Source organism: Dromiciops gliroides, chromosome 3 (assembly GCF_019393635.1).
Source record: "Dromiciops gliroides isolate mDroGli1 chromosome 3, mDroGli1.pri, whole genome shotgun sequence".
NCBI lineage: Eukaryota > Metazoa > Chordata > Mammalia > Microbiotheria > Microbiotheriidae > Dromiciops > Dromiciops gliroides.
The window spans coordinates 557,117,949-557,145,615 of NC_057863.1; the positions used below are offsets into that span (position 1 = coordinate 557,117,949).

At 39.7% G+C, this 27,667-nt stretch overlaps 1 protein-coding gene across 1 annotated transcript; it reads left to right on the forward strand.

Moving 5' to 3' along the window:
• The first annotated feature begins 13 nt into the window (after positions 1 to 13).
• DDIAS (DNA damage induced apoptosis suppressor) lies at positions 14 to 27,667 on the forward strand. Its single transcript, XM_043996563.1, has 6 exons — positions 14 to 452; positions 2,228 to 2,306; positions 12,509 to 12,632; positions 18,455 to 18,616; positions 20,917 to 21,034; positions 24,796 to 27,667. Exons 3-6 carry the CDS (start codon positions 12,523 to 12,525, stop codon positions 27,427 to 27,429), a joined length of 3,024 nt encoding a protein of 1,007 aa, XP_043852498.1. The 5' UTR covers positions 14 to 452; positions 2,228 to 2,306; positions 12,509 to 12,522; the 3' UTR covers positions 27,430 to 27,667.

The following is a 27,667-nucleotide window of genomic DNA, read 5'->3' on the forward strand; positions in this document are numbered from 1 at the left end:
AAAGTAACCGAAGTCAAAGCTAGTGAATTTGTTTGGGTTTCGTGGGCGACTCGCTGGCTTTCTCCTCGGGTCCCCTAGGTCTCCTCCACACTAGGCCGTCTTGGCTGGAAGGGCTGAAGTACCATAGTCAGGTGGTGCCCCTCAATCTTCAGTCTTTGGAACCTATGGCCTCCCGGGCGTTTGTCTACCTCAGTTTCCCCCTCTGTAAGTTGAGACACCTGGAAGAGACCTCCGGGGCCATCTAGCTCCACCCCCCTCGTTTTACAGTTTGGAAAACTGAGACCCCGGAGAGAGTGACTGTCCATGGTCGCAGTGCTGGGGTTTGAACCCCAAGTGCAGCCTAGTTTGCACTCTACGATACCACCTCTCCCAGGAGGGTGAGAAAACCCGCCCTCGACCATAAAAGAAAAATACAAAACGCCCCCTTGCTGAGCACTCCGCGGGGCCCCTGGGTAAGTTCTTTCGTCTTTGTAAAAGTGGTATAATATTTACACTGGCTACCTACCTCGCGCCGTTGTTGTTTGTTTGGTTGGTTGGTTTGGGGTTTTGTTTGTTTGTTTGTGAGGCAATTGGGGTTAAGTGACTTGGCCAGGGTCACACAGCCAGTGTCAAGTATCTGAGGTCAGATTTGAACTCGGGTCCTCCTGAATCCAGGGCCGGTGCTCTATCCACTGTGCCACCTAGCTGCCCCCCGCGCCGTTGTTTCAGAGCGTTCTTCGCCACGTTTATGTCATAGACTCTGGGTAATCGGATGAAACCAATGGACCTTTTCTAAGAAGAATTGTTTTGGGGGGCAGCTAGATGGCGCAGTGGATAAAGCACCGGCCCTGGATTCAGGAGTACCAGAGTTCAAATCCGACCTCAGACACTTGACACTTAATAGCTGTGTGACCCTGGGCAAATCACTTAACCCTCATTGCCCCACCAAAAAAAAAATATATATATATATGTTTTTTAAATGCATAAGATAAAATCCGCAGGATCGCAAAGGAAATCAGTTATGTTGAATTAGTTAACAACACATCAAAACAAAACAACAAAAAGTTCAGGGACCCCGGGTTAGGAAAACATGCTTTATGTCTTAAAAGAAGAGATCTGGAAAGGAAAAAAAAACACTCCCAAACACTACACATATTTTCAGACTTTTTCTACGTATAGCTCAGTTGAGCTGTTTTTTCCCTCTTTTTTTTTTTTTGTCTTTAAAACAGACTATTTGCTATATGAAGTGGCTTTCTTGGAGAGGAGAGATGCCGAGAAAAACTAGTGATGTAAAAAAAAAAATACTTCAAAAAGTTATTTTTAAAAAACATGGAAGGGGCAGCTAGGTGGCGCAGTGGATAGAGCACCGGCCTTGGAGTCAGGAGTACCTGAGTTCAAATCCAGCCTCAGACACTTAACACTTACTAGCTGTGTGACCCTGGGCAAGTCACTTAACCCCAATTGCCTCACTAAAAAACAAAAAACATGGAAAAGAAGAATCCATGCCTGAGAGTGTTCTAGAAATGTGGGCCATGATTATTATAATAGTTTTGAATGCAATTCAACAAAAATGCCAATTGATTACTTTGAGGCATTGCCTTAGATTAGTAGGCATTAAATCGGGACTTGACATGCTCTTGGTACTAACTGTAGACTGTTGAACAAATTGCTTTCCTCTGTGTTTTAGATTTTTCATTTGCACATTGAGGGATTAGACTAGATTATTTCTAAGGTCTTTCCTCATCAGTTTTGGAAAGGGAAGAAAAGACATTTAATATAAATACCATGAAGAAGAGACATTAATGTAAATAATATGGGTAAAATGAGATGACTAAAAGTCTTCAAAGGGAGAGGTTCAAGCAAAGTATTATGAGAAATTTGAAGAGAGCAACTGCTCTTCAAGGGGTGGGTATGAAGAAAAGCTGCATGCAAGAGAGAGGTTTTAAATTGGGCCTTGAGAGACTAAATTCTAAGTAGGGACTTCAACAGTAGGAGATTACTATGGAATAGAACCTAGGATAGGATCGGAATAGAAAATAGGATAGAAAGGAATTTAGTGTGACTAGAGCTGTAAATATGTGGATGTGGATTTACAAGGCTGAAAAGATAGGATGGACCTTTGTAGCAGATTTTGAATAACAATGTTAGTTTATACTTTATTTTGTAGAGAACATAGTGTCACTAAAAGTTTGTGAAATAAAGAAGTGACTTGATGAGGGCAGTGAATTTGAGAATTTTTTTTTTCCAGACTTGTAATTCTGTGGCTTACAGAACCCATAATGAGAATTTGTAAGGAAGTTTGAGAGTCTTACAAGAGCCACCAGCAGGTATGTGACAGAAGTGAGACTTGTGCCCAGGGGCGGCTAGGTGGTGCAGTGGATAAAGCACTGGCCCTGGATTCAGGAGTACCCGAGTTCAATCTGGCCTCAGACACTTGACACTTACTAGCTGTGTGACCCCGGGCAAGTCACTTAACCCCCATTGCCCCACAAAAAAAAAAAGGAAATATATATATATATATATATATTGAAATGAAGATGTAATTTTTTTCCCATCCAAATTCACGAACCCCCTGAAATCTGTCCATAGACCATTTGGGGTTCTTAACCCAAGATTTGATTATCTCTGAGGCCCCTTCCAGGAACACACTCCCATAAACAGACAGGCTAAATCAGATTGAAAGTAAATGATGGGCTTTCAAACTCGTTGGTGAGCTAGGGGAGTGTCTACCCCAAGCATGTGAAGACTTCCCCTGGCAGAATGGGTGGATAAGAACAATTTGCAATGAAGGTGGCTGAAGCAGTCGCTACTAAGCACTTAGAGCTTGGTTAGACATCAACAGTGCCAAGGTCATCTACTGCATCCAGGGCCATCGATTGTCATCTTGACTTTTGCCCTACCCACTGGACTTCAAAGACTCAGGAAGAGAGCGAGACTGATGATTTTGTGTGACTGCCTCACTTAAATCCATTTCACGCATCAACTGTGATGTCATTGGTCCTCTTTGAATGAAGGACAAATAACAGCAGTCCTGAAGTGATCTCATGTGTCTGTAATATTAATGTTCATTCACATCCATTAGTTCATCCTCTAGGTTCTCTAGGTTCTACTGTCCTCTGGTTCCCCTTCTACTATTCGACGGCTCCTTCTTTGCTGAATCATCTTTCAGATCATGCCATCCCATCATAGGTGTCTCTCAGGGTTCTATCCTAGGCCTCTTCCCCTCTCCCTTTATACCACTTCACTTGGAGATCTAATCAGCTCCCATGGATTTAATCTCAATGTTGATGATTCTCAAATTCACCTATCCTGCCACAAACTCTGCTGACCTCCAATCTCACATCTCCCTCCAGCTGCCTTTCAGACATTTTGAAATGGATGTCCAGTCTTAAATTCAATATGTCTAAAATGGAACTCATTCTCTTTCCCCTTAACCCCACCCCCACCTTCCCTCTTAGCACAGAGGGCAACATCATCCTCCCAGTCCCTCAGGCTCACAACCTAGGAATCATACCGGATTCCTCACTCTCAACTCCCCACCCCTCCCCCCCATCCAATCTGATGCCAAGGGCCATTGATTTCACCTTTGCAACATCTTTCAAGATGCCCCATTCTTTGCTCTATCACTCTCACTGCTCTTGCGTAGGCCCTCATCACCTCATGCCTGAAAAGCAGCAACAGCCTCCTGGTGGGTCTGCTTGCTTCAAGTCTATCCCCCCTCCAATCCATTCTCCATTCAGTCAATAAAATGATTTTCCTAAAGCACAGGTCTGATCATGTCACTTTTCTACTCATTCAACTCCAGTGGCTTCCTATTGCCTCCAGGAGCAAATATCAAATGCTGTTTGGCATTCAAAGTCCTTCATGACCTAAATGCCTCCTGGTGGCGGTGATTGTCCTTTGTGTTCAAAGAGGACCAAAATGACATCAGTATGTCAGGGTGCACATACAGTGTGTCCTACTGTGGCTGGTCAGACAAATATTAGCTCAGGTAGGCTCTACCACAAATTGGGCACAAATAGTCCGTGCAGAATCAATACCATATTGCTTGCCTTCTCAAGAAGTAGTGAGGGAGGGCAGCTAGGTGGTGCAGTGGATAGAGCATCAGCCCTGGAGTCAGGAGGACCTGAGTTCAAATCCAGCCTCAGACACTTGATACTTACTAGCTCTGTGACCCAGGGCAAGTCACTTAACCTCAATTGCCTCACCAAAAAAAAAAAAAGAAGTAGTAGTGAGGGCATGGAGGGAGGGAAACAATTTGGCACTTAAGATTTTTTAAATGAATGTTTACAAAATTTTTACATGTAATTGGGAAATATTTAACAAAATGACAAAATATTTTTTTAAAAGATCATATTGCTACTAAATAGTGCCTCTTAATTGTAAGCCAAGTTCTCTTACCACTCTATCACACTACCTTAATAGTATGTTGCACATATTAATATGCTGCCTGATAATATTCTTCAGTCTCTTATCTGTGTTCATTCTTCTTTGTTTGTATTTTAAGGCCTTCTAAGGCATAAACCCTTTTTTTTGGGGGTGTCTTCTCCATAACCTATTGGCAGAACCCACATAAAACTAGCTTATATTTAAATACTTGTGTAAGGTATATAAAGTTCTTTGGTTATTTCACAACATCCTTGTGAGGTAGGTCCCACGTATATTATACCCATTTTGCTGAAGAAGCTAAAGCCAGACTTACCTATGGTCCCAAGACTAATGAATGCTGGGGAGAGGGAGGAGGGAGATTCAAATCCCCATTTTCCTGATTTGAGGTCCATCCAGCATTTTGCCCACTATGCCATTCTGCTTCTACACTAGCACAGAGCACCCAGACAGAATTTAGTAAGTAGGAACAGGCTTTAGAGCTAGAGAGGACTTTGGAGATTAACTTGATTTACCAGCAGTGCTATTTACCATGTTGCTTGCTGGTGATGCCTCCCAAGGTCACTTAAGAAGGACTTTCTGTTGGGTTGGTAACTCTATCACTACTTTTTGCAATGCATACCCTTGGAGATAATCTCTGAACATGATTAAAAACCAGTTCAGATTTCTTTAATGTAAGAGCTATCCTCAGCACAAGCTGAGAATATGATTCAATGGAGAGTCAATATGATAGGTTTCGCAGCAGTAGCAATCCAGGAGCACCAAAATCATAGATTTTAGACCTAGAGAAGAGTAGTGCACATATTGTGCAGACAAGGGCATATGGACAGTGATCTCGACACAGAACTAAATAGGAGATGGGCTAGATTACATTTCAGGAATTGTGTGGCACTTTAAATGATTGCAGGCTGTTCTCATACAAAAGCCCATCTTTTCAATATCAGTCTTCTCTCATTGCTTCTATAGTTTCAAAACATGGAAAGAGCATTAGCATCTGAAGAAACAAAATTATTGGTGACCCACAGGACAATAGAGAAATGCTTTATGGGTGTAAATAGACTACTCTGCACAAATATAGGCAAAATACTGTAAAATACGTCATTGTAGACACATGGGACTGGAGACCAAATATCGTCTGATTAGGGCAGAGAATATTGGAACTACCCTTCTCTTCAAGCACTACAGACTATTTAGGAAAGATAGGAACATCAGATAGGAAGGGATCTGTAGCTTGCAGCTCCCCCAAGTGGAGGAAGTGCCCATTTCATGCCTATGACTATTAAGGACACAATGATAAGCTAAGAGATAAATCCCCTCTTGGAACAGATGAGGAAACTGAGGTTCAGAGAGGTAAAATGACTTAACAAAGTTACACAGCTAATTAAGTAGCAGAATCAGGGCTAGAATTCTCCTCAATACCAGTACTTATTTTATTGCATTATCCAGTTGTACAGTATACAGAAAGGACAAGCTGAGTCTATAGCACAAAGCGTGTATCACACAAAAGGTATCATTGTCTCTGTTTTTTTTTACTAATAGCTTCATGTGTACTAAACTTCTCTTTCAAACGGAAGAATAAGTTTCTTGAAGGAACAAGATATATGCATTATACTTATGTATCCTTTACAGGTGTAAATTGTATATCCATTACAGGTGTAATGTACCCTTTACTTTCCAATCAGGTGTCCCATCAGTATTTTTTTTCCCTTAGTGGGTATGCTGGTGGGGCAAGGAGATGAAATTTCCCAATGGTGCCTTCAGAGATGTAGCTGTAGATGCCCGATTAGGAGATTAAAACCATTAAAATTGGACTGAGGGGCTAACTTCAGAGTTAGAAGTGGGGGAGATGGTGTAGAGTTGTAGTGAAGAGTGGGTGTGGTTCTATGGAGATAAGCCAATAATTGGCTATTATGAGGACTCTGGAATTCTGCCCCTCTCCTCACACTCCAGTCAAACACACATCTCTTTAAGTTTATATCCTGCTCCACCCCTATAATCTCATTTTTCTGGCCTCAGAAAATCTGTTTAAAAAAAAAAAAAAACCGGGGCAGCTAGATGGCGCAGTGGATAGAGCACCGGCCCTGAAGTAGTCAGGAGGACCTGAGTTCAAATCCAGCCCCAGACACTTAACACTTACTAGCTGTGTGACCCTGGGCAAGTCACTTAACCCCAATTGCCTCACAAAAAAAACCAAAACAAAACAGCATTTCAGGCAACAACTCAAAAACTTAGTAATGGAGTCTTGGTGTGACAGTGGAAAGAACACAAGATTTTCAGTCAGAGGACTTGGGTCTCAATCTTGGCTTTGCTAATTAACCCATGTGTGACTTCCAGCAATAGAGGGGATGGGGGATATTGGAAAGAGCACAGGCTGGAGTCAAATCTAGGTTCAGATTCAGCCTTTACTTACTACTCGTATGACTTTGAGCAAGTCCCCAACCTTCCTGAGCTTCAGTTTCCTCACCTGTAAAATAAAAAGGTGAAATTAGATGGGCTCTGAGGTCTCTTCCAGCTCTATAGCTCTGATTCCATTATCCTTGATTCAGTTTTATGAAAGTAGACTTGACCATTCAGAAAATCATATTTATGTGAGGACTTGGAGAAACAACATGGAGTAGTAAATAGTGCAAGTAACTTAGAGTCAGAAAGACCTGAATTCAAAGCTTTCAAATACTAAATAGCTGTGTGACTCTAGGCTAATCACTTCAGTTCCACCTTAATTCAAATGAAGAGGGTTTTTCATGTTCCTTGCAGCTCTAAAGCCTATGACTTATTTGGTCCACTAGAGGGCAGCCAAGTATCTCTCCACAGCCTGTTTTCAACTGTTTGAGCAGCTATCTCTGTAAATTGTTTACCAGTTCTCAAGCACTGCACAGATCAGAAGGGCTCTGTTTAGTTAGTTCTGTTATTGGGAGCTCATTGTTGGGTACTCTCATTTTGATATTACTTAGCCCTGTATGTATTTGCTTTTGTACCTGAGTGGATTATAAATCCGTTTTCATCCTTCTTCCTACCTTGACAGCACCAAGGAGAGTGGTGTTTGCATAACTTGGGTAGTCAGATAAATATTGGTCGATTTAAAACAGGCCTATTGTGATTTATAGATGAAGCCTGAAGGAAAAACTCAAAAATCTCCCTTGTCAATCTGAAATCTAAAAAGAACTGGGACATTATTACTTCACAGAGTCACTGTAAGTGGAGGCCCGTGTAAATGTTAGTAGTAGTTGCAGTGGTTGTTGTCACATAATAATAATATTTATGTAGCATATACCATGTGCCAGGCACCATGTTAAGGGCTTCACAGTTATCATCTCATTTGATCCTCACAATAATCTTGAGAGGTAGGAGCTATTATTATCCCCATTTCACAGAAGAGGATACTGAGGCAAACAGAGGTTCAATGATTTGCCCAGTGTCACACAGCAAATAAGTGTCTGAAGCCAGATTTGAACTTGGGTCTTCTTGACTTCAAGCCCAGCTCTCTATCCACCGTACCATCTAGCTGTCCCTACATATATTTTTAAAACATCCTACTGTTTAATTATTATACTTATGTATCCTTTACAGGTGTAATTTGTATATCCATTACAGGTGTAATGTACCCTTTACTTTCCAATCAGGTGTCCCATCAGTATTTTTTTTCCCTTAGTGGGTATGCTGGATTTCATACATTCTGTTATCACTCTGTCCACTGTTTATAATAAAATACAAGGAGATTTATGGTGATATTAAATCAGAGTTCCTGCCCACATATAGAGAAAATAAAAACCAAAGGAAAACTGCCAATAAAAATTAAATAGAAACAAGCTGTTCATCTAGGTGCATGGGATGAAGGGAACAGTCACTGAAGTTTAGGTTTTATTTTTTTTATGACAAAGCTTACTGAATAGGAGGAAAGTTTCTGAAAAGGAGTCAGGATTTTGCCAGAGGAAGAAGGGAGGGTATAAGGAGAGATTGAAGCAGGACCACAAAGAGGAATAATGGGAAGTGGAATATCCTAAATGAATGCTTCTTAAAAGGATATATTCTACAGGGTATGGAGAATCAGAAACCAGACTGGTTAAACTCTTTAAACTGTTAAATCAGTAAGCATTTATCAAACACCTCCCAAGCATTCTGCCAGGTGCTGCTGGTACAAAGGCAAAAACAAAACTCAGCACCCCCTACTTTCAAGGACTTTACATTCTGCTGGGAGCTGGAGAGCTTATACTCAGATAAAGTATATACAAAGTCATTTAGGCAGAACCACTGGATGGGAAATCAGGAGAACTAAATTCAAATGCTTCCTCTGCTTATCTACCTTTGTGGTATTAGAGAAATTACTTCCTCTCTCTAATCTGTAAAATGAAGGGATTTTCCTAGAGCCATTAAGATCCATTCTGGCTTTAAACCTTTATGGAGAGCAGGGGAGGAGAGGACTCATGCCAAGTCCTATCAATTCTATCTCCCCCTTCTCTCTTGAAACTGCTACCATCCTGGTGCTTGCAGTAGGCTTCTAATTGATCTTCCTGCTTCATATCCCCCCCACTACAGTCTCTCCTTCACTTAGTTGTCAAACTGATTTTCTTGAAGTGAAGGTCAGACCCCTCCCCCCTTTCCCCCAATCAGTAAACTTCAGTGGCTCCCAATCACCTCCAGGATCAAATATGAAATCCTGTCATTCAAAGCCCTCCCTAATCTGGCCTCCTCCCACTTTTCTGGCTTCTTACACTTTACTCTCCTAAGTACTTTTATCTTCCTTACTCTTTGCTCCATTGATACTGGCCTCCTTGTTATTTTTCACACACAACACTCCATGTCCAAGTTCTGGACAGGTTCACTAAATGTCCCCCGTGCCTGGGACACTCTTCCTTCTCATCCCTACCTCCTGGCCTCTCTGTCTTCCTTCAAGTCCAAACTGAAATCCCACCTTCTAGAAGATGCCTTTCTGGATCCCTCTTAATGCTAGTGTTGACCCTCTGTTAATTATCTCACATTTGTACTGTAAATATCTTGTTTGTAGATAGTTTTTTGCATGTTGTCTTCTCCTTAGACCAGCAGCTCCTTAAGAGCAGGAACTGTTTTTTGCCTTTCTTTGTATCCCCAGCACTTAACACAGAACCTAGTACATACTTAATAAATACATATTGACTGACTGAGGTAAAGGCCTCTTGAAGGAATAGGCACTTAATTTGAGTCTTGAAGGGATCTGCCGCCTCCAAGAAGAGGAGGTGAGAGAAAGCATTGCACAGGAGACAGAGTGGTACAATGTTTCCACTAGAAAGCACTAGATTTGCCACCGGAGGACTTGCCTCTAGCTATCTGTATGACTTTGAATATACCACTTCAATTCAGTCTTGGATTATTCCCACCATCTACTATCCACTGTGGAGTAGCTAGCTACCTAGGAGACTTTTAAGATAATTCCACTCACCATTGCTACATGGATTATGCACATGCTTATGAACAAGAAATCCAGTAGCAAAAGAAAAATAAGATATGTGGATTTGTATACATCTCTACTCCAAATGTTCCTCTGAACTATTTGTGCCCGACCTATAGTAGAGCATTCTGAGTTCATATTGGTATGATCCGCCACAGACCCACTGTACCTTGATCCCAAAATAGTGATATTATATTGGTCCTCTTTGAGCAAGAAGGACTGTTGTCCTTAACTTCTTCTTCTTCTTCTTTTTTGGCAGGGCAGTGAGGATTAAGTGACTTACCCAGGGTCACACAACTAGTAAGTGTCAAGTGTCTGAGGCTGGATTTGAACTCAGGTCCTCCTGAATCCAGGGTCAGTGCTTTATCCACTGTGCCACCTAGCTGCCTCATGTCCTTAATTTTTTTTCCCTTAACTTCTTAACTTCAGTTAGTTGTTACTAACCAGAGAGAATGAAGAGCCTGTCATCAGGAAACCTGAGTTCAAATCCAACCTCAGATACTTACTAACTGAGTGATCCTGGACAAGTCACTTAACTGCTGTGTGCCTCAGTTTCCTCTACTATAAAATAGAGATGGTAATGTCACCTACCTCCCAGGGTTATTTATGAATGTCAAATGAGATAGTCTTGTAAAGTGCTTAGTCTGGTACATAGTAGGTGCTTAATACATGCTTATTCCTTCCCCCCTCTACTTCCTTTTCTCCTATTCACATCCTACTGGACGAGGCTGAAGAAAATCACAAACCTGTGCAGAGTCTACCACATATTTAGTTAAAATCTCAACTGGGATTTCACTGCTTCAAGACAGTCCTTTTATACCTCCCTAACTAATTCACAATTCCATTCATCACAACAGCTTTTCCAGACTTTTTTTTTTTTTTTGGTGGGGCAGTGAGGGTTAAGTGACTTGCCCAGGGTCACACAGCTAGTAAGTGTCAAGTGTCTGAGGCTGGATTTGAACTCAGGTCCTTCTGAATCCAGGACCAGTGCTCTATCCACTGCACCACCTAGTTGCCCCCCAGACCTTTTTATCTCTTCTCTGATCTACCACAACTCCCTATCCCCATCCCTTTGCCTCATATTTCACTGAAAAAATTGAGGCCATTTGAAGAAAAGTCTCTTTTTTTTTCTCTCCTCTTCATCTCACATTACTCAGATGCCTTCCACTTGCTATCTCCTCCTTCATGTCTATCTCATGTGAAGAAATGACCCTTCTTCCCAAGGAAAACCATTCTGCATGCACAAATTATTTCTAACTTTGCATGCTGTCATGCCTTCCTGTCTTCTCCAGCAGATTGCTCCCTCTATCATCCCTACTGTTTTAGTAATCTTTGATCTTTTCCTGTCTACTATGTGCTTTCCTACTGCCTACAAACAGGCCCATGTCTCACCCATCCTCAAAAAAAAACCCATCACTTGATTCTTCTGTACTTGTTAACTATTATCCTCTATCTCCTCCCTTTTGTGGCTGAACTTAAGAAGGCCATCTGCAATTGGTTTTTCCATTTCCTTTCCTCTCACTCTCTTCTTAACTGTACTACAGTCTAACTTCCAACATCATCATTCAACTGAAACTGCTCTCTCCAAAATTACTATCTTTTGTTCTTAATCCTCAATCTTTATTGACCTCTCTGCAGCCTTTGATACTGTTGATCACCTTCTTCTCCTTGATACTCTCTTCTCTCTTGGTTTTCTGCTACCCTTTCTTGGTTCTCCTACCCACTGACCGCTCTTCCTCAGTCTCCTTTGCTGGATTTTTATCCTGCTAACCCAAGGCTCTGCCCCAGGTCCTCTTATCCTTCTCTACTATTTTACTTAGTGATTTCATCATCTCCCATGGATTTAATGATCATCTCTGGGTATACGGCCCTCAAAACTGCTTATCTAGCCCTGATTTCTCTGCTAACCTCCCATCTTGGATCTCCAGCTACCTATTCAACATCTCAAACTGTCCCACAGACATCTTAAACTCAACATAGCCAAAACTGAACACATTTTCTTTTCCCCCAAACTTTCTCCACTTCCTAAGTTCCCTGCTGTAGTTGAAAATACCACCATTCATTCTCCCAGTCTTCCAGGTTTGCAACCTAGCTGTCATCTTTGACTTCTCACTCTCACCACCACCACCATCACCAACTGATGCCAAGTAAAGTGAGCAAAACCAGAACATCACACACAGTAACAGCAATATTGTACAATGTTCAGACGAGGATGACTTAGCTATTATCAGCAATACAATGATCCAAGAATTCCAAAAGACTTAAAATGAAAAATGCTATCCACTGCCAGAGGAAGAACTGATAAAGGTCTGAATACAGATCAAAGCATGCTTTTCTTTTTAAACCATACCTTATTTTGTTTTGCTTTGGTTTTTGATCTATATTTTCTTTTGCAACAGGGCTAATATGGAAATTTTCCATCACTGCACCTGTATAATCTATATAAAATTGCTTGCCTTCTTAATGAAGAGGAAGGTGAGGAGGGAGAGAGAATTTGGAACTCAAAATTAAAAAAAAAAATTCAAATATTTAAAATATTTTTTAAAACCTTAGAGTGGTTAAGAGGCTTGTCCCAGATCTCCCAGGTCATAATAGCAGAGTCAGGATTCAAATCCAGGACCTCATTATGGTTTCATTTCTATGAATTTAGATGTACAAAACTTTAAAGTTTGTGTAATTATGAAATAATTTGTCATCCACAAGCTGTTTTTTTCCTCATAGAACAGAGTGAACACATGACTAGAAGAAAGTTTCTCATTGCCTCTATAGTTGCTGTTCAGAACTCCAGTTTCATCTATCCATCATGTCAGAAGTGCTTCTCTAGAGTAATCCTAGTTTCTAAAAGGTAATTGTGGGTAAATGCTCTGACTTCGGGGGTTGAGTTGGAAGATAAGAGCCGTTTAAAACAGTTTAATAGTGAAGGAACCCTAAGAATAGAAAAATACAAATTTTCAAGTTCATGTGAAGCAAGCATTCACACTCCATATGTGTTCACTTCAAGTCTTAAGGTGTTCCTTCTAATGTTACACAAGAGCTTGAACCACTTAAGTATATTAAACTACAGAATGCTTGAACCTTGCTTTTTAAGATATACTATATTCCTTGAATTATTATAAGGTACTACACTTCTTATGGTAATCTTTTTGTTTTCTGTTTCTCTTACTTGGTAGATTAATTGTAGACAGTGGTGAAAAAAAAACAATTCCTCCCTTTTACTGCCATCCCAGCCTAGTCCACTTATTTTTGTAGGGGAGTTCTAGCCTTTACAGAAGTACTTAAAAAGACTGGAAATTTTAAAGATCGCTACTTCTCTAAGCCCTTGAATTTTAGTGGTAGCTGCCATAAAAATATGAGCTCATTTTTTTCTTTGTTACTTCAGTTTTTAACTTTGTGAAGAAACCCATGCTAGTGAATCCATTTGTAGGTTCAATTCCTGTATGAACCAAATAGTTTTATCTTACTCTCTGGGCAGGCCAGACCCCAATCATTCAATTTGGAGATGATGCCCTTGTTCATCAAGGAGAGTATGAATGCAGCACTGCAAATCAGTCATGAGTACTTTTTTTTTTTTTGGCGGGGCAATGAGGGTTAAGTGACTTGCCCAGGGTCACACAGCTACTAAGTGTTAAGTGTCTGAGGCTGGATTTGAACTCAGGTACTCCTGAATCCAGGGCCAGCGCTTTAACCACTGCCCCATCTAACTGCCCCCTCAGTCATAAGTACTTGAAAACAGAACTGATTGTTTAGAGATAGCTTTCTAAAATTAGCTCTTTTAGTTAGGACTTTCAGATTTTTTTGCCTTCCCCCACCCAAACTCTATAAGCATCAATCAACAAAAACTATTCTTTTTTTTTTTTTTTGTACCACTTAGAGGATTTTGGTGTTGAAAGGGTAAATGAGTTACTTGTGTCTCTTGTACAGAAATCCCTACTATAATATCCCTGACGAATGGTTATTTAGCTTATGCTTGAACACCTCCAGCAACATTACTGCCTTATGAAGCAGTCTGTCGCATTATTAAACAACGATGATTACTAGGAATTTATTTCTGATGTTGGGCCAACATCTACTTACCTGTAATTTCCATCCTTCCGTCCTAATTTTGCCCTCTGGACTCATTTACAATAAGTTTATTCCCTCTTTTAGGATCATAGATTTAGATATGGAAGAAACCTCAGACACTAACTAGTGAAACTTTCTCAATTTATAGATTAGAAAACTGAGGCCTAGGTAATTTGTGACTTTCCTAAAGTCACAAAGGTAGGAAATGTTAGAGGCAGGTCCTATAGCTCCAAGACACTTTTCCTGGTGCCATGCTAGTCCTTGAGACAATTTCACTTAGAATAATAAAATTTGAATTCTAAAAGAAGACTTTTCTCCAATCTAACATCCCTAGTTTTTTCAATTAGTCCTTCAGCATGGAATCCTGGCCTTGGTCACACTCCATTGGACAGTAATTGGTGACCATCCCAGGCTGAAAGACAGATCTATTACATACCTTTCAGGTCACTTAAATCATTGCCTCAAAGGCCATATTTTAGCCATTTGCATTTTACCACCTATTTTAGAATTTTTTCAACAAATACTTATTATTAAGCACCTGTTTACAATGCATTCTGCTTCATGCAGTACTTATGTTTATGTACGATACTGTACCTAGCCACACTGAATTTCTATTGTATTACAGGGATAAGACATGAATACAGATAACTATGACAGTATTACATTATAATTGCAAAGTGGCATGTAGTGTTCAAAGGGGGAAAGTTATTAGTAATAGAAAGGAGTAGGTCAGGCTTCATGGAGAAGGTGGACTTCATCTGGACTTTAAAGGACGACTAGAAATTCAGTTGGCAAAAAGAGAAGGGCAGACATTCTCAGAATAGAGGGAAGGGTGACCAAAGGAACGGAGGTTAAAAGTAGTTCAGTCTGACTGGTGCTTAGTGTGTGGAGGTTGGTATGTGAGTTGCCTGCAAAGAAAGGAGTAGTACCAGATTGTGGAGGACCTTAAATGCCAGAGAAAAAAGTTTGAATTTCACCTGATAAATAATAAGAAACAACAGAAGATTTTTCAGCAGAAGAATGTCTTGAGTAGATCTGTGCTTGAAGCTTAATCTAGTAGCAATATGAAGGATAGATTATATAGGAAGACCTGTCAGATGAATATTGTGATAATACAGGTAGTTGGTAATGAGCTTTTGAACTTTTGATGAGTAGTTGAACTTTTGCAGTAGGAATTAAGAATAAGTAATATATGTGAGAGATCTTGTGGAGGTGGTGTTAACAAAATAGAACCCTTCAAAGATAACCCCAAGCTATCCCACATGGAAGACTAAAAGAAATCATTAAATTGATCTGGGGAGCAGGGAGGAAAGGGGTGATTGGGGTTTTTTGTTTCTTTTTTTAACTTTTTTGAGTTTGAGCATACAGTGGAACATCCAGGTAGAAATATTTTAGAGGTTTGTTTTGGAGCTCAAAGAAATGGGAAGACTGGAGCTAGAAATTTGGGAGCTGTCTACGTAAATGTGGTAATTGAATCCTAGGGGTGAAAGAAAAGGAATATGAAATAGGTAGAAGAAAGTCATGGGAAAATCCATGAGAAAGACATTAAAGGGTCAATAACAGAAAAAAGAGACAGAGTATGTTAGGAAGAGAGCAAGGAGAATGTAGTTTGAAGCAAAGACAGGAACTCTGGCCGAGATGGTTCTAGGTAATCCATTAGAACTTTTGAAAGAACAATGAAAAGGTGAGTAGCAACTAACAGGATAGATGAGCTAAGAAAAACACCATTGAGGTAGTCCACACAAAAAAACATGATAAAGGAGTATACTGTGAGATCTGGATCTGAGCTAGTGTCAAAGAAGCCCTTATTTCCCCCTCTACATAGAACTGGGAGAAGAGAAGTCTCAGGGATCAGGTTCTCATCAATTAGCGACAGCTCTGTAGCTGCATACTGGCTTCTATTTCCACCCTGTGAACTATCCTGAGGAACAAAAGTGTTATAAATTCTAACAGTTACATAGCCAAGGAAGTTCAGAAATAGAAAAGGAGGGGATATGCCACCCTTAGGAGTAACTGAAAAAATGAACCAACAGAACTAAAAACCACCACCAAAAAGGAAAGAAAGAAAGAAGGAGAGAAGGAAAGAAAGAAATGCAATGGATTAAGAGAACCTTAAGATGAAATATCAGAAAAGAAAATAATTCTGCAGTATTTTTAAGGAAAAACCCAGGGCGGGGTGGAAAGAAATAGATCGTCAGTGAGAACTCCAAAGATGGTTTAATGGCCTCTTACAAGAAATGAAGCATTGAAGATGATAAAGAATGAAACTGGAGCTCTTGATGAAGAGCTAGGAAAGAGAATAAACAGCTTAGAACAAAAGCTGGACAACTTTATCAAAGTCATGGACACTCTGAAAACAGAATGGTAGAACTTAAATCAAGTTCAGTGAAAGAACAAGAATTCCTGAAACAAAGCCAAAAGGCCATAAAATTAAAACATGAAATATCTGTTATCAGAAAGAAATTACCTAGAAGGGGCAGTCAGCTGTTTTAAATGCTGCAAAGAGGTCAAGGAAGATGTCGGGGAGAGGGGAGATTATTACCTTTGACAATTAAGAATTCGTGGATGATTTTAGAGTGAGCATGTTCAGTAGAATAGTGGGGCTAGACAGTATTGCAATGGATTGAGGAGATGGTACTTAGAAAAGAGAGGCATCTGATATAGACAACTTTTTCAAGAATTTTGACAACGAAAAGGGAAAAATTACCTGGGATAGCATGCAAGTGGATAAATGATGGTCAAGAGAAGGATTTTTTTAAGATTCAGGAAACCTCTGTGCATTGTATGTCGGCAAATGAGAGGGCCTTTGGAGAGGGAGAGATTGAAGATGCATGAGAAGCAATGACAAGAAAAAAGTAGTTGAAGAACTCAAGGGTTTGGGATCAAGAGCTTAGGTAGAGGCATTTGCCTTAGTGAGCGATGTGCTTACCCATTTTTCCCCCTTTATGACCAGAGGGCAAAAGAGAATAGGTGACAATGAAGAAAAGAAGCTGGGAGACTTCACTAATACAGCTTGAATATTCCCAGTGAAGTAGAAAGCTGTCATCTACTACCTTCCACGTACTCTATGACCCAGACTCTGACCCTCTTGCTGCTTCTGGAACAAAGCACTCCATCTCTTGACTGTGCATTTTCACTGGCTGCCCCCATACCTAGAATCCTTTTCACCTCTACCCTCTGGCTTTCTGGTTTCTTTCCAGTCTCAGCTAAAGTTCCACTTTCTGTAAGAAGCCTTTCCCAGTCTTCCTTAATGCTAGTGCCTTCCTCTTCAGTTTTATCATGTATCTTGTTTGTACATAGTTTGCATGTTGTCTCCCTCATTAGACTGTTTTTGCCTTTCCTTGTATCCCCAGTGCTTAGCACAGTATCCAGTACTTAGTAAGCACTTAATAAATGCTTCATGCTAAGGGGCAGAGATGCCATGGAATCAAATAACAATAGAATGGGATTGTTGAATGGTAAGAGCCCGACTAAGGTTATGTCCAGTAGTAAGACCAATGGTTGGTAATGGAAGGAAATCAACTTGATTTTTTCTGTGCCTTTTCTCCCTCAATAGCCTAGCCTAGAAGGCTAGGAACAGATCAGAAAAATTGGATGGTGGGGGTTGCCCAGGAATGAAAATCCTCGGGTTAGAGGGGAAAATGTTGGGAGATGGGAGGCAGTGGGGAAGGGATTTTAGTATATTACTATGGGAGGGGAAATACTAAAAAACTTACCCGTTCTCAATTAATAGGTTAGGGATAAAATGAAAGAGAAATCATTTTCACCCAATTCAAAATCATAGATTGAAAAATTAATATCAAAGGAAGGTATATATAATATCACTATATAAATGCTATGATAGATTCAGATTTTCACATAATCCTCCTTTTCTGTTCTTTGTACAAGGAAATATTTTTTGATGTTATATCCATAATAAAAAAAGAAAAAAATAAAATGAATACAAAACTGATGAAGTTTTTGCAAACAATTAGATATTAGAAGAAAAACATATTTGGGATAGTAATAATTTTAATATGTATTTAGTTTTAGCTTCAAAAAGCTAGCAGTGTTTTATTATATAAATTTTTTAAACCTAATTAATTCTCATATTCCAGTAAAGTTGATAAAGGAAAATTAAGTTATTTCCAACTATGGATAAGGAAAATGAGGGACTATGTATATAAGAATAATACAATATTAGTCATTAAATTTTGGGCAGAAAAATAAAGTTTAGAATGCTGCTCTTCTGGTAGTTTGGTGCTATCTTCATTATGCAGCCTCTAAAATAGTAAAACATCACTAAATATACAAGTGGTGGTTTGGTACATGATACATATTATTTTTCATCCATTTATATTAATTCCATATATGCCTTTACCTCATGCAGTAGGCCCTGGTCATTAGTAAGGTCAGTATTTCTGAAAAGAGCAATTAGGTTTGAGAGATTCTGAGACAAAGATAACCCTGAATATTAATATTCTGCACCAAACGAGTAAAAAGAAGTTGTCATTTCAATTTCCCTTATTTACTAAAGAGGTGCTTTTCACTGGAGAAAGATAGTGATGTTTCTTTAACCATGCACAAATGAACACCATTTAATTCTTCCATTTTCTTTTTCTTCAGGTTTGATTGTTCCAAATGTGACTATACTGGTGAATCCAAGAATGTCACTTATAGATATAAACTCTCCTTAAAAGTTTCAGATGCAAACAGAGTGTTTGCAATTACTGTGTTTGGAAGCTGCTTGGATGCATTTTTTGGCATCACTGCCACTTGCCTAAACAGGTAGAAATATTTAATGTATGACTTCATTTGTTTCTTTATATTCTTTTAATATATCACTATAGTATAGATGTGAGTATAGTTTAAATCAGTGTATCTTGAACTTATTGGAATGTTATAATATTCATAAAATTAAAAACTTTTTTTAAAAAATCCTTTTGTCATAAGTTCTTTCACAAGATGATAAAAGTAAAGCATAGAAAGATAAAGGATTTTTATTTTCTGGATACATATAAATATGATTATTGATGACCAGGTGTCGTTGATTCAAACTGGACCCTGAGGTTAGGATAAGAAGTTCAGTTATAAAACCTGCATATAAAATGGAAAAGCATAGGAAAATAAAGTAATGATTCTATCCAGTTGAAGGATTGTCTAAATTTGGGTCAGAATTCAAATGGCCACATTCTCTTGAGGAATAAGCTATTTGGAAAGCTATCTGCCAAATTCCAGACCACGTTATTTAATTGCTTTTCCAGTGTTGCATAGTGTGACCTGTTAAAACTTTCCCAGTCCAGGAGTATCACAATAATAATAGCACACATGGTTTACAAATCATTTTCATCAGAATAGTCGTTTGAGGTAAATAACCAATTCCTTCTATTTCTGTCTGCATCATCTTTCTTACTTGTCCCTTCATCTTCAGTCCCACTGCCAATGTCCTAATAAAGGCCTTCATTTCCACCCACCTAGATTATTACAACAATCTTCTCCTTATAAGGCTTTCTACCATGTCAATCCCTCATACCGATGCCTGAATAATCTTTCTTACCCATACATCTGGTCGTGTCACTCCACAAATTTTCAGTGGGTCCTGTCAATTCTGAAATATAGTTCAGATTCCTTCCTGCCTCCACAGAAAGCAGGACTTCTCTGGTCCCCAAATACACACCATGCCTGACTATTCTCTGGGCCTGGAATGTCCGTCTCCCCCCACTGAACTCTTCCCCGTCTTCTAAAGACCTTTGCAAATGCCACCTCCTCCAGAAACCTTGCTGCTGTGCACCTCTCCCTTGAGGCTTCACCATGTACTTTGCTTTATAACTCTGTGACGCAGTTATCAATTGCTCTCTATGATGGTCTCTTATAGTCATTCCAGAGTGTAAATGCCTTCAGGACTCTGCCCATTTCTTTTGTGAACTCTGTAGCTCCCCCAGCACCTAGCACAGTGCCCAGGCCTGAGGTGTAGTCACATTTAAATTTATTGCAGATACTCTTAACCGCATTTTATACATGTGACATCTGCTCATGGTCATGTGACAAGTATCAAAAATTAGACTCACATCTTCGTTCTCTCCAGTACTTTTTCTACTATACCCCTTCAAATAATAGTTCACATTTAGATATAGCACTGTACATTTTTTAAAATGCCTTGCTGGCAACAAGTCTTTAATTTTCATTTTACAGATGAGAAAACTGAGGCTCAGAAAAGTTGACTTGTCCAGAGTCACATGACCAAAAAGTGTCAGAGCCAAGACTCCAGATCCAGTGCATTTTCTGCTTTATTGCCTCTTGTCAATAATTGCAAACTTTCTCATTCCCTTACTCCTCTGCCTTCCAACCTTCATCTATAAAATGGGATATGGTAGGGCTAGACTTGATCTCTAAGGTCCCTTTCCAGCTCCAGAGCCTTTGAATCTATGATTATTTACCATAGAGCTATAAATTGCTAGGATACAAGTCATTGTGTGATGACCTAGGGTATCCAAGTGGTTGCAACTCCGTTTGATAAAAGAAGCAGTAGGGTATTCCAGAGTTGCTAAGGAAGAACAGAGACTCCCCTTGGCTTTAAAGGGAGGGGCTTTAGGTTACAGTGCCACTGATAGAACAGTACCACCCTCAGTTGTCAGGGAAACTGGTGGTAGTGTCATTACTGTAGCTCCCTGGAAAGCAGAACCACTCCCAAACCCCCCATATTTCATTATAGTTCCCTAGTTATATAGAGAGGACAACATATTCCCTAAATCACTTCCCCCCCACATTTTATACTTGATTATTGTGTTTCTTTAAAAAAAAACAAACCTCTAATTATGTAAATTTAACTCCTATCTTCTGTACATTTGATCCCCAAAGAATATAGTACAGGTGGGTTTGCAAAAGGCAGTTTTAGTTTCAGTAATACTATTATGGAAGTTAGAGCTCTAGTATGAGACCAATAGTCTCTAAATTCACCATGTTTCCATGTACAACCCAAAGGACTATTTCTAATGATCTCAAGATAATGTATTTTGTGGTCTCATTTTATCACATGATAGTATTTCAAAGTCTTTTATGTTTGTATTTTAATTTCTCTTCTACTTAAGGTATATAAGAGATTTTAATCAAGTTGAAGGAACATTGGACAGTAATTCAATTCAGGATTTATTAATTCAAGCAGTCCAGGCATGCTTTGTGGGGAGAACCTTTATTTTTGGAGTGACGGTAATTATGATTAATACTTTCTTAAATACTTTAAAAGTATTCTACTTTTCATAGAGTTATTTCATTTCACGAGGTAGTTTTAAGGGGATGTCTCATAAGGGCAGGGACCTACTGTAATTCTCACATGTATTAAAATAGCAGGATCAGTAGTTTACACTATTCAGTTGATGAAATTTAACACCTGTGGCAACTTCCTCTTTATGTACTCGGGATGGGGGCCCTCTTCCAGTTAGGGTTTTCACAACTCCAGCAACCTGAATTTAGTCTTCTGATAATATAAGCTCAGAAGTGTTAACTCTTCTGTTCTGATACTTGGTACTTTTCACATTCTAGATTTTGCTGAAATTATTCAAAAAACTAAAACTCCAGTATGTTCCTCTGTTCATCTTTTTAATTGGGTATGTCCTCCAACAATTAAAGGAAAAGAAGGCAGAGGCTATGTAGCCATGTTATGAATCGTTGATGAGAATTCCTCACTGAAGATAGGGGAAAAATATGTTAGTTTGAAAGAACTTTTCAGTTATAAGGCACATGAGATATGCTTCTAACAAACTGAGTCTTTTCTATAACAATTGTTAACTTTTGTTCTGGGATGATTTGACTGTAACCCTACTCATGAATATGTTTTGGACTTCATTAATGTGGTGTAGTAGAAAGAACATGAATTTGAAATCAGGAGAACCCAAATCTATTTCTGACTCTTAGTTTACTAGTTGTATAGACTTGAGTGAATCTCTAGACCTCACTTTACTCATCTCTAAGTTAATAAAACTGTGATAATGAAAAATATGAGAGACATAATTTCTGGGTAATTTAATCATTAATATGGACAGCAGGTTATTAATAAAATGAGGTCTATGGTAGTCTTTCTCAAACTAAAGACCCCCATGACAGTGGGGTCTTGGTTCATATACCCTTCTAACTGTAGGAGGTCTATCCCATAGAAATCAAATCTAGCATCTTGGTTGACATGATTGGAGGTGTGTTATATTAATATGAAGTCCAGGGATGACATCAGAGAAAGGAATGTAAGATCCCCTACTCAAGCTGATCTATGCAAAATCCTTTCATCTAGATGTGGTTTAATCTCATCAGTAACTCCTTGGGCTATCTACACAAAAGGATCTGTCTCTACCCAAGACTCTCTTGTGTAATTGGGTCTATTTTGACCAGATGAATCTTACTTTCAAGGAGAACTTAGACCTTGGGTGGAGAAGGGAGAAATGACTAAGAAAGGGAGATCTCTGGGTTCCCCCAGGATTTTTTTTTTTTTTTTTGGTGAGGCATGTGGGGTTAAATGACTTGCCCAGAGTCACACAGCTAGTAAGTGTCAAGGATCTGAGGTCAGATTTGAACTCAGGTCCTTCTGAATCCAAGGCTGGTTCTTTATCCACTGCACCACCTAGCTTCCCCTAGATATTGATTTTTAATAATTATTTCTCACACAACACCCACCCTACATATGGCACAGATTTGTTGTAATAATCAAATGCATATGAAGTACTTTATAAATTATAGCGTGCTATGAAAATGCAAAATAGTGGTTTTTTTAAACTGTAGTTGTGATTTCCTTGGTATAGGGAATTCCCAGTGCACAAACTACTTCCTCCAGTGCTGACCTGTGTTAAATATTTTTGATGACTAGCCTAATTTTGGGGGCTGAAGCTGACTGAAGGACTAATCTGGGGACTGTTGACTATTTGGCTATCTGACTACTTTAATTTAATGTTGGGCTGTTTGTAAAGTTCCACCACACTGCTCCCAAACTGATAGACTAAAGATTAAGAAGGCTCTTAACTAAAGAGTTTATTTATGAGATACTATTTCAAATTAGGAATACCGGGAAATAAAGTACAACCTGACTGCTTTCCTGCCGTCTCTTTCACACCTGCTGCGCTTGGAACTTCTTGAATACAATAAGGGCCTTAGCCGCCACTTACACTTTCCCTGGTTTGTATTAAGGCCTGTAACTTTGTCAGACCCGTCTCTAGTCTCCAATATTTGCCGTCTCCTCAGCCGCCTCTTGACCTCTTCTTGTCTGTCCAAACCCCCTAGTCTTGTCTATCTAGTCCGTCCTCAGCCTGTCCTCTAGTCTGTCCTTCTTTATCTAGTCCATCTCCTTCCCCGTCTCCTTCCTTCTTTATCTATCTAACTCCCAGGTCTACATATACCTTTTCTTCTCTCCACTCAAATCTCAGGGCTTCCTTCGCCCCCACAGACCAAGCTAATCCACCAGCCAGAGCTGCAGCTGGTGGGGGGGGGGGTGCTCTCCAGCCTTATGCCTCAGCACAGGCCATCCGGAATCCTTCAGATAGCTCTGCTCAGGTCGGAGCTGGGGGCTTTTTTTTTCCCCCAGCTGTCTGACCTGGCGTCTTGTATAGCCCACGGGGCTTTTTCACTCAGCTGAAGCTGAGGAGGAGGGGGAGAGACCCTGAGGGCCTAAGGCTTTCTAATCTCAGCCCAAAGGTAGGGTCCCCAAATCAAAATAAATTTCCACACCTGCAACTTTTCAACAACTTTGTAGCCCTACAGAGTAGCTCTGAGAGGACAAGGGATCATCTCATAGTCCTTGGGTTAGGTTAAAGGTTCCCCAAGTAGTAGTACATCTTAGAGGAATGACCTGAACTCAAGTCTTTGGAATCTGTGACCAGCACTCTATTGACTAGGCCTCTCAAGTTAGTATTATTGTCATCATTATTCCTTCCAGACTAGTGAGTTGTGATTTTAAAACTATCCTAATTTTGATTTTTCAATGAAAAATGTTTACGTATTCAAGTGATTTTAAGATCACATTGTTAGAAAATACTATCACTTAAGTAAAGAAAAAGCATTGGATTTTCCCTCTTGCCTCATGTATTTTTTTCCAGCAGTAACTATTGACACAAATGAAACTATTCGAGAAAAGTGGTTGTTTGGTCTCATTTCAAGTTCTTTCAAGAAAAGGTGTTGTGAAAATTCAACTAACATTCATTGAGCATCTTCTCTATCTCAAATGTCTCCTTTCCACTCACATAGCTATCACTCTAGTTCATCACCTCTCACCAGGACTATTACAATAATTCCTAATTTCAGATCTCCCTCATATTTGTCTCTACTCCAAAGTATCTTCTACTCAGTTGATCTTTCTTTCTTTCTTTCTTCCTTCCTTCCTTCCTTCCTTCCTTCCTTCCTTCCTTCCTTCCTTCCTTCCTTCCTTCCTTCCTTTCTTTCTAATGGGTCAGTGAGGGTTAAGTGACTTGCCCAGGGTCACACAGCTAGTAAGGGTCAAGTGTCTGAGGCTGGATTTGAACTCAGGTCCTCCTGAATCCAGGGCCAGTGCTTTATCCACAGCAGTGCCACCTAGCTTCCCCAGTTGATTTTTCTAAAGTACACAACTCGCCATTTAACCCCATCCCCTCCCCCAACTCTCTCAGTCCATCTCCTTCCCCGTCTCCTTCCTCCAGTGACTTCCTGTTGCCCCAAGGTCAAATATAAATTTCTTTGTTTGGCATTTAGAGCTCTTCATAACTTGGTGCCTTCCTACCTTTCCAGACTACTTATACTTTATTACCCTATATGCATAAAGAACAACACCTAAGGAAAAATGACTTCCAAGAGATAAGTTCTCACTCATAATAGAAGATGAAAAATTTGAGAATTCATATGACTCGTTCTTCTTTGTGAAATTGCATCTTGCTTTAGCATCCTGAAATTTTGCTGGGTATTCAGGTAAAGCTAAGGAAATCACATTACTAATGTCAGCTCATTCATTTCTCCTGCAGAATTTTGAAAACCGAGGTGAACAAGCTTCAGCTTCCGATAACTTCTTACCAAAATGCCCTCGCAATGACAGGTGCATTAAAGAGCTAGTAGCCTGCCAGATTTCTCTGCCGAACTCAGATATCACAGGGTACACAGTCATCAACTACTTTGACCAACTTTTGCAGTCTTCTAACTTCAGACATGTTCACTATGGCCCCCAGCTCTCTGACGGCCCTTTACTGGAAGGTGAACACCCGAGCACTGAGCTCAGCAGCTTAGGTAGCTCTGGCAGCAGCTCTTGTTTTGTTCAGTCAAGTGGCAGAGATCGTCTTTCAAGGCTTTGGCAACAGTTCCTTGGACTCGCTCCAGTTGTTACACAACTAGCTGATGATGAAGAGTTCTCCGTTTCTGAGCAAAGTAAGGCCGATGATGTTCCTCTGCAGCAGAGAGAGAGGGCCTCTTCTGCCGAGGTCACCAATGTCAATAACTATCATGAACCTGTTCAGGACTCTCACAGCCCTCACTTGTCTCTGGGTGAGGAGAATAAAAGGGAAAAGCTGGATACAGAATCTGTTTTACCATCTAGTCATCTGACTGCCATTCTTAACAACTATCCTGAGACTGGAGCTGCCAGTTTTCTCCCTTTTAAAATGAAGAAGTCACTTTTGGAAAGTGACACAAATCTCCTCCCTGGTACTCTGGAGACAGAAGAGAAGTGTTCCCAACCTAAGTTAACTCATCACCAGAATCACAGTTCAGACCTCTCTTCAAGCTTTCAGAAGAGAACACCATCTCCTAGGCAAGAAGCAAGTGTTATTGATAGACAGGAGGGGGACCCTGAAATTTGGGATGACCTGCCATTCTCTGAAAGCCTAAATGCTTTTATAGCAGGTATTGAAAATGAGAACATTATAGCCCAGCCCTCAAAATGTCATAAAGGTAAAGACATCAATCCAGTGGATGGTCACTATGGCAGATTATTAGCAAATCCACCAAGAGCTACTGGGAATATACATGTGCCACATGTGAGGTCAGAGGTAAAAGACAAAAACTGTGCTGAAGGTAGTGTTCTTTCCAGCTGTGGTTCAGAAAGGATCTCTACTTCACAAAAGGAAATGCAGCAAGATAACACAGACAATTGCTTTTCAGTAAGTATTAGTGGAAAAGAAATTTCTGACTGTGCTATACCTAATGTCAATGTGTCAGTCCTATCTCAGACTCCAAAAGACTTCAGAACATACCTTTCTTTTAAAAAAAATGACAGCTTTCCACAAAACAAAGTTGAAATCATTCCAAGTCCTAATACTTCAGGAAATGTTCATTCTTGTGCCAACACAAAGTATTCTGTGAAATGTGGAGAAAGGCAATCTTCAGAAATCGACAGAACAGCTACTTCTTTGTGTTCTGAAAAACATGTTGTGTTTTCTGATGCTTGTGCAAGAAATAAAGGACATTCTATTTGGCTACAGAATCAAGAAGGAAGTTTTACAACATGCAGAGAACTTGTGCAGAACTCAAATACTCGTCGTTACCATAATAAAAATGTGAGTACAAATGTGTGTGCATTAATGCCAGAATCTCAAAAAATAACATCTACAACTGTAAAAGAAAACTTGCATCAAAACTTGTCTCCTCCTCCTGACAGCAATTACAATGCTTCTGCTGATCTCTTTGATTTTAGTGCCAAAGAAATGGAAACTGTGGCGGAATATATTGATAAATCACAGGGCATTTTGTCAACATGGGAAACTGTTTTGACAGAACGTCGTCCTGTATCTAATTTTCCCCTTAGTCCTATAGATGATAATTGCAGCCATTTTCAAAGAAGGTCATCCTCACAAAATATCCTTAGGCATCCAAGAACACATTCTTCACCTTATTTTCAATCAGATTCAGACTATGATCTGGGAGATAGCCAAGAATTTGTTCCATATTCACAGTCAACTCCTATTGCACCACTTCCTCGTAGACTAAGCGTCCATAGAATGAAAGACTCTTTCCAAAAATACCCCAGATTTTATACCAGTCTGCACCCCAACTATAAAACAATGATGACCTTTGAAGATGGCATACAGCAACCCACCCCAGACTGCCTGAAAAATGAAAACACAACTAGCCTGAGATCCAGGAACACTTCCGTAGCTGATGATTCACAGCAAATGTTCAGTAGTAGTAGTCCTACTCTCAAATTCTTTGAAACTAATTTTGATGGAGAAAAAGCATTCCCTTCACCTGTACTTCCCACCTCAGAAATGTTTGAATTAAGTTTCAGGGGCCCAGGTAAATGGCCTGCTGCTTGCAGTACCCCTAATCAAGCAGAAGGACCCCAAAACAAAAAGAGGAAGATGGAACAGAGCACTGATAAAGATTTAATTGGGAAAGAATTTCATCTAAAGAACAAGTACAGAGTGACGGCTATGAAACAAATTACTCCTAAGCTTGAAAATTGTAAAGATAGTAGAGGCTGTAGTTCCAAAAATGCAACTCTTAGGACTGATTCTCTTTCAAATGTCAAATGTCGACTTTTGTTTTCTGAAAATGAGGCCCCTTCAGCTGCTGAAGTTCCAAGTGACTGGTCTCCTGAATTGTTCACACAAAGGCAGCCAAACCCAGTTTCTAAACACTTATTAAAGATTCCTGTTTGGAAACTTTAGTATTTAGTGGTATTAAAGTCTAATCATTTTTAGACTTCAAGAGAAACAAAATTGTTAGAGATGACCTCCATTTGAGCCTGCTCCTTTTGATGCTTTTTGTCATGATTAAAACATACTGTATCCTGTAAATATCTTGTAAATGAACTCTGATAGAGATATTCTGGCACTTCATTTTGTATTACAAGTTATACTATGGTGATATTGATTTGTTTCTTAAAACATCATAACAATTCTTTAT